Source organism: Fukomys damarensis, unplaced genomic scaffold, assembly GCF_012274545.1.
Source record: "Fukomys damarensis isolate Sample0158 unplaced genomic scaffold, DMR_v1.0_HiC HiC_scaffold_12, whole genome shotgun sequence".
In the NCBI taxonomy this organism is placed as follows: Eukaryota; Metazoa; Chordata; class Mammalia; order Rodentia; family Bathyergidae; genus Fukomys; species Fukomys damarensis.
Window position 1 is genome coordinate 19214265 of NW_022900924.1, and position 7234 is coordinate 19221498.

General features: G+C 54.1%; 1 protein-coding gene across 4 annotated transcripts in view; it reads left to right on the top strand.

Moving 5' to 3' along the window:
• Nucleotides 1-7234, top strand: part of Dnah10 (dynein axonemal heavy chain 10) — a 114426-nt gene that overhangs the window by 9992 nt on the left and 97200 nt on the right. For 3 of the 4 annotated variants that reach the window (XM_010604298.3, XM_010604300.3, XM_010604299.3), the window contains exons 5-10: nt 1050-1165; nt 2134-2353; nt 2627-2784; nt 3273-3503; nt 5557-5747; nt 6744-6942. In XM_010604298.3, the coding sequence (XP_010602600.1) occupies nt 1050-1165; nt 2134-2353; nt 2627-2784; nt 3273-3503; nt 5557-5747; nt 6744-6942 (1115 nt within the window). The remainder of the gene's footprint in view (nt 1-1049; nt 1166-2133; nt 2354-2626; nt 2785-3272; nt 3504-5556; nt 5748-6743; nt 6943-7234) is intronic. The other variant, XM_033762472.1, reaches the window with a different exon arrangement.

The window sequence follows — 7234 nt, forward strand, 5'->3', positions numbered from 1 at the left end:
CCTCCTCCTCCCCCCCCTCCTCCTTCTTCTTTCTTACCTTTGTTCTGGTTCTCTTTTGAGAGAGGGTATCATTAGGTAGTTCAGTCTGGGCTTGAATTTATTGCAATCCTCCTGCCTCAGCCTCCCTCATGCTGGGATTACAGGCATGAGGCACCATGTCTGGCTTGCCGTTATTTTGAATTCAAGAATTGGCCAATATGTCTTTTTCTTTCAGTACTGGGGATTGAGCCCAGCACTGTTTAACTTTTTATATTTCGAGACTGGGTCTCACTAAGTTGCGCAGGCTGTTCTTGAACTGAAAACCTTACTGCTTCAGCCTCCTGAATAGCTGGGATTTCAGGCATGTACCACCATGCCCAGTTTCAGCTAACTTCAATCCATAACAGAAACAGTGTTCCCTGTGCCCGCTTTTATTTCTGTCCAATTCCCTTTCTTTTCTGAACTGGATTCCTGTGTAGCTTCCCTTTAAAAGAACTTTAGGTAGGGAAATGTGAGAAAACACACAGGGTGGGTAATGGCACAGTCTCTGCAGCCTGGGTGGTGGGGGGATCGGGACCTGGGGACTGTGTGCTATGACCACTGGTTCTCAGCTGGCTGCAGGGTCTTTCCATGGTCTTTGGTCAGGCCAAGTAAATACAGACTAAATAAAACCTTGTCAGTCACCAAATATGTCTTTAAATGGTCCCAGGCCTTAAAGGACATTTTGGGCTGGGCATGGTGGCTCACACTGCAATCTCAGTACTGGGGAGGCTGAGGCAGGAGGATGGCAAGTTGGAGGTCAGCCTGGGTCTCTGCTCCAGGCCTCATTCCACCCTTGATTTAAGCTTTAGCACCTGTGTCCTGGGGGAACACGAACCCTCCAATTCTTCCTGTTCTTGTTGGCTTGGATGTGAGTGGGTTGCAAACCAGCGGACCACTGAGTGGGCAGGGTCATTTCAGTTCCAGGAGCTCTAGGACTTGGGCAATGGGGAGCAGGGTGGGTGCAAGTTGGGGACTGTGACATTCCGTAGCCTCCAGTGCTGCCCCGACAGCCCATCTGTCCCTCCTAGAGACCATCCCGGAGCCTGGTGACATGGCAGAGGCCATGGAGCTCATGCCTGAGACCCTGGAGTATGGCGTGCTGGGCGCACACCTGCTGCGCTTCCTGAAGGACGTTGTCTGTCAGGTACAGGGCCAGGAGGCTGAGGCAGGAGGATCACAAGTTTGGGTCCAGCTTGGGCAACTTGGTGACTTAGCCAGATTCTGTCTCAAAACAAAAAATAAAAATAGGGCTAAGGATGTAGCTCAGCGTGAAGGCCCTGGTTTCAGTGCTCAGTGCCACAGGGTGAAAATGTCTTCCAGAGCCGGTGCCACAGTGCACTCTGGTAATCCCGGCACTCGGGAGGCTGAGACAGGAGGGTTGAAAGTTTGAGGCCAGCCAGGGCAATTTAGTGAGACTCTCAAAAACAAACCTGAATGACTCCTAAGGTTTGGGTCTGGGCAACTAGGGTAACAGTGGGTCCCCGCTGAGACAGGACAGGGTAGACAGGATTCTGCTCGCCCACGTTATGCTCTAGAGGCTCCGAGAGTTTGCGTTGAGGCGTGAGGCGGGGTGCGGGAGTGCGCAGCGTGCAGGGAACAGCACAGGCAAAGTCTCCGCCACACGAAGGAGGAAGATTCACAGCAGACAAGATCAGGGCGAATACACGGATAGCAGCGAGGGCTCTGTGGAACCGGGTGGGAATGGTCGGTCGGCAGGTGGCAGGAGCACCCACTGCCCTGCCGTGGTGCCCGGACCTCGCAGCAGCCTCCTAGGAGTCCCGGCTTCCGCTCTCGGCTCCTGTGCCGAGTTCGTGAGCCCCTTTTTCAGAACGTGGACATCAAGGGCACGGAGAGGGCGCGAAGCCAAAGGGCTCTGCGGGACAACTAGGGAGGGGCTTTGACGCAGGAGCGGCAGTCCGAGGGGGCGTGGCCGAGCTGCTGGGGGCGTGGCCGCGCCACCGGGGTGTGGCCACGAGGCTGGAGGGCGTGGCCAGAGGTGTCCCCGACCGGCCGGAGGCCAAGGAGGCACAGGCAAGAGGAGGGCTAGGCCGTGGGTTCCCAGCGGGGTCAGCTGAGCTCACGCGTGACCTGCCGCGTGTCCTCTGCTCTCAGGTTTTCCTGCCGGCGTTGTCCTTCAATCAGCACAAGATGGACACCGGCCTCGGAGCTCCGGCTGCGGAGCTGCCCCAGTTTTCGGAGTACGAGATGGACCTGCCCAAGGTGCCGGGGGAGGCCATGGAGTACCACAGCGTGCAGCTGATCCGCGACGAGTTCCTCATGAACGTCCAGAAGTTCTCGAGCAACATCCAGAGAACCATGCAGCAGCTGGAAGGTAGGTGTGGCGAGTTCGCTTTAGGAGGCCACGTGGGAGTTCTTCAGCCTCTTTAGTTTTTGGTACTAGGGATTGAACCCAATGCTCTTCCACTGAGCTATATCCCCACCCCGCCCCTCCTTTTAAACTTTGAAGTAGGGTCTCACTAAGGTTGAGTCACCCAGACTGGGGTCAAACTTGCAATCCTCCTGCCTCAGCCTCCTGAGTGCTGGGATCACAGATGTGCACCTGTCTAATTTTTAATTTTTAATTGGTCGCTTGCTTACCCCCAAGGTGAGATCAAGTTAGAGATGCCGGCCATCAGTGTGGAGGGGGACACAGCAGAGCTGGCGGGCGACCCGGGCACCCTGGAGGCCCTGGAGCAATGCGTGATAAACTGGCTGAATCAGATCTCAGCGGCTGTTGAGGGCCAGCTCAAGAAGACACCCCAGGTGACCTGGGCAGGTTCTGAGAGCCCAGACACAGGCCTTGGTGACCTCTCTCTGAGCCACGGGTCTGGGGACTGTGTGTGGGTCAGCCTCTCTTCTCTTTGCTGTGGCTTCCTTAAAAGGTCAGGGTGAACACTCCCAAGATATCAGTTCTGAGCTTCCAGATGTCATTGTGCTGCTGGGTGGTAAAGATGGTTCTGTGTGCCAGCGGGCTTGGGTGGCCAGAAGTAGGAACCCTAACTCAATTGGCTTAAATAAGAGAATTCATTGTCATAGATAGAAGTCCAGAGGTATGCTGGCTTCAGGTACAATTCGATCAGGATGCTGGCTGGGAATTACTTGGTTCCCACCTCCTCTTGGGGGCGAGGCTTCCTCTTCAGGCTGGTTTCTTGGAAGGTAGCAAATGGTGACAGTCTTTGAGAGACACCAGAGAAACAAGTGTCCACCCACAGTGACCACAAGAGTGTGTTTGTGTTCACGTCCCTTCTCAGGGCAACGGCCCCCTGGCCGAAATTGAATTCTGGCGGGAAAGAAACGCCACCTTAAGTGCATTGCATGAGCAGACGAAGCTTCCAGTTGTCAGGAAGGTCCTGGACGTGATCAGGGCGGCCAACTCCATGCTGGTGGCCAACGTGCAGCCGGTCCTGACCGAGCTGTTCAAGCTGCACCTGGAGGCCTCGGACAACGTGCGCTTCCTGTCCACCGTGGAGCGGCACTTCAAGGTGTGTCCCGAGATCTGACAGGGACAGAACTTCTCCAACTTGTACTTAACAGGGTGCTACCAGCTAGACACCACAGCTTCCCTTCTCTCCCTCCCTGGTACTGGGGGTTGAACCCAGGGCCTCATACCGAGCTATGTTCCCATCCCCTTTTTATTTTATTTTTAAATTTTGAGACAGGGTCTCACTAAGATGCCCAAACTGGGCTTCATCTTGCCATCCTCCTGTCTCAGCCTCCCAGAGTGCTGGGATTATGAGTATGCACCACTGTGCCTGGCCAGTAGTTGTCATTTTAGCTACTTCTCAGTGTGTAGGCCACTGGCACCACCTGCAGCTGCATACACATCACGACATCTACATGCAAGACAGTATCCAGAGCCGAAACTCTGCCTGCATTGTGCACCGGCTCCCTCTTCTGCATTCTCCAAGTCCCCAACACCCCGTTCATTAGTGGTGGAGCTGCTGGAGCTTCCTGCATGGCGCGTTCACTCACCCTTGTACCTGGGGGTGGAGTGGAACAGCCCGGCCATCTGGCTACTTGGTTTTCCTTTGGAGGGATTAAATCAAAAAAAAAAGAGAGAGGCAAGAATGCTTTATCAGTGTGTTCAAGCTAGGGGACATTTTGAAGGTGATTCCTGGCAATATATCTTTCCCCATAATGAACTATTTAGATATTTACTGTATATTTTGATCATACCTCATACCAGAGTTTTTAAACCCGAATACCAGTTATTTATCAGCTGTGTGATTTGCTGTGTCCCACTGGGTGGTTGTCTTGTCACTTTTCTAGAGAGGCCCATTGTCTCTGCCTCCTCATTTCCTGGGCAGAGAGTTTGGGAAGGGCTCAGTGGACGGTTCATCTTGGCTCCAGTGGCAGCTGAGGTGGTGGGGCTGGCAGATGCCCTTTCCTGTGACCCTTCCACCACTGTCTTTGGTTCAGGTGGTCCTGGGCTTCTTCTTCTCCTGGTGGAGTCCAGTGGCCCAGGGCCTCCATGCCATGCCTGGATAGCTCGCAGCATGGGGGTCTCAGGTGACCCAGTGGCTGGCTTCTGAGAGATAGAAACGGCCAGCCGAGGGCCATGCGTGTGAGTGGAACAAGGTCACCATCTTTGTGTTCTTCTGGCAAAGCAGGAGTGAAGCCATGAAGAGCAGGGAGTAGGGGTGGAGAAGGGGACTGTGTCTCTTGACCAAGGGTGACAAGGGCAAGTGGGACAGGGCCAAGATGTTCTCATGCTGTGTTTGCAAAGTACAACCTGCTGCCTGTGACATTTGCTTTATACATATCACGCACGTGAGTGCCCTGGGCGTAGAGCTGGCCCTCCATGTCTGGAGGTTCCACACCCGCAGGGGCAGAAAGAAGCTATTTGGAAAATAGTTGCATGTGTCTTAAACAGGCACATACTTTCCTGTTGTCATTGCTCTCTAAATGATCTGGTGTAACAGCTGTTCGTGCAGCATTTACGCTGTGTCGGGCATCAGAATCCAGACATGGTTTAAAGTACCGGGAGGGGATGAGTAGGTTACATGTAGATGCTGCACCATTGTACAGAAGAGACAGGAATGTCGCAGAGTTTGGCATCGAGTTGGGTCCAGGACCCCACTCCCCCAGGAGATCCAGAGGGGGCAGCACATATGTGCCATGTCTGTGCCACACACGGATATGTTCTCTGTAGAAAATACACAAAGATACTCATACTTCTCTGCAGTTCTCTGCACACTGATTTACTTACTTTAATTGTACATTTTATCTGTCCTTCTATGTCAGCCTGCACAGAACTATTTCAAGCTTCTTTATTGGGGGGTTTATGAGACAGGGTCTTGCTATGTAGTTCAGGCTGGCCTTGAACTCATGGTGATCCTCCTGCCTCAGCCTCCTGAGTGCCCGGGATTACAGATGGGCACCACCACGCCTGGCTCTCAGACTTCTTTGTCACATGCTTTCCTCCATAACAATCACATTTATTTAAAATCAGAGTGAGAGGCCTCTTGCTCTCTGTCCACGTCCACCACCTGGTTCTGAGGCTAAGGCCGCTCTGCCGCTCTCTGCCCCGCACAGAACATCACGCACGGCTCCAGCTTCCAGGTGGTCCTGGACACCATCCCCTCCATGATGTGCGCCCTGCGGATGGTGTGGATCATCTCTCGGCACTACAACAAGGACGAGCGCATGGTCCCACTCATGGAGCGCATCGCCTGGGAGATCTCCGAGCGTGTCTGCCGCGTGGTCAACCTGCGCACACTGTTCAGGTGGGGGCTGCGTCGTGATGCATGGGACACAAGGCTCAGCGTAGGAGTGTACCCAGCGTCACGACGCAGGACAGTCTCTGGCCCCCCACAGAGCGTCTCTGCCTTTCAGTGGTCACTCCACACGTGGGCCGGTGCATCTTCCCCTCTCACTTGGTGTCAATTGTTCAAGGCTCATCCCTGGCGCAGATGTCCCAGGGCTTCATACATATACAGAACACTTAGGGAGGCTGAGGCAGGAGGATTGCAAGTTTGAGCCAAACCTGGCCAACTTAGCAAGTCCCTGTCTCAAAGTAAATAATAAAAAAGGGTTGGGGATGCTCAGTGTGGAAGCCCTGAGTTCAATGCCCAGTGCCACAAAAAAGAAATATATTTTCAAGCACTGGCAATATATATATATTTTGTTCTGTTGGGTTTTTTTTTGGTACTAGGGATCAAACTGAGGACCTAGCACTTGTGAGGCAGGAGGTGGAACCACTGAGCTACATCCCTGGCCCCGGCGATATATATGCTGTATAATTATATGTTGTATAATATAATTGTGTATGTATAATTAATAAGTTCCCCAGTCCTGGACCCCAGTCCCCTTCAGGTGGCGGACTTTAGGATGTGAGGGACATGGCAGATCTGGGGACAGAACCTGGGGCCTCGTGTGTGCCAAGCATGTGCTCCATCCCCAGGCTCCAGCCCAGCCCCTTTACTTTTTGTTAAGGAGAAATCTGCCCAGGTGACATGGGACCCAAGACCTCAGCAGTGTCGCTGATGGCCGCTGTCTCGGGAGCCAAGGCCACTGCCCCTTCCCAGGCAGGCAGAGGGCTCCCCAGGGCCCAGCTTGCCCTGGGCGGGAGGCTGCAGGGAGGGCTGAGGTGCTGAGGTGTCCCTGTCCCCTGTGAGTGGCCACGAGAGGGCAGCTGGCAGGAGGAGCTAGCGCTGGGGACTCAGGAGGGCGTCCTGGGAGGGTACAGGTCCACGCGGCAGCCCTGCCTCTGTGTCTCCCAGGGAGAACCGCGCGAGCGCTCAGCACAAGGCCCTGGAGGCCAAGAACACGCTGGAGCTGTGGAAGAAGGCCTACTTCGACACCCGGGCCAAGATCGAGGCCTCGGGCCGGGAAGCACGCTGGGAGTTCGACCGGAAGCGGCTGTTTGAGAGGACGGACTACATGGCCTCCATCTGCCAGGACCTCTACGACATTCTGCAGGTGGGGCTGCTGCTGTTTCTCTAAGGTGTGCAAAGGTGATTGGAGGCAGAACTTCCCTGATGGGAAGGAGGCAGTTCGGTCTTTTGACAGTGGGCCTCTCTGTGTGGGGAAAGCAGAGTCTGAAAGGGTCTGACAGGGAGAAACTCTTGAAAGGAGAACTCACAGAACATCCTAGAACATTCTGGAATGTTCCATTGCACACCAGACCTGCTGCAACTTCCTCCTGCCTCTTGGTTTTTCTCTGACCTCTCTGACTCTTCTCTGTGTCTTTTTTTTTTTTTTTTTTTTTTTT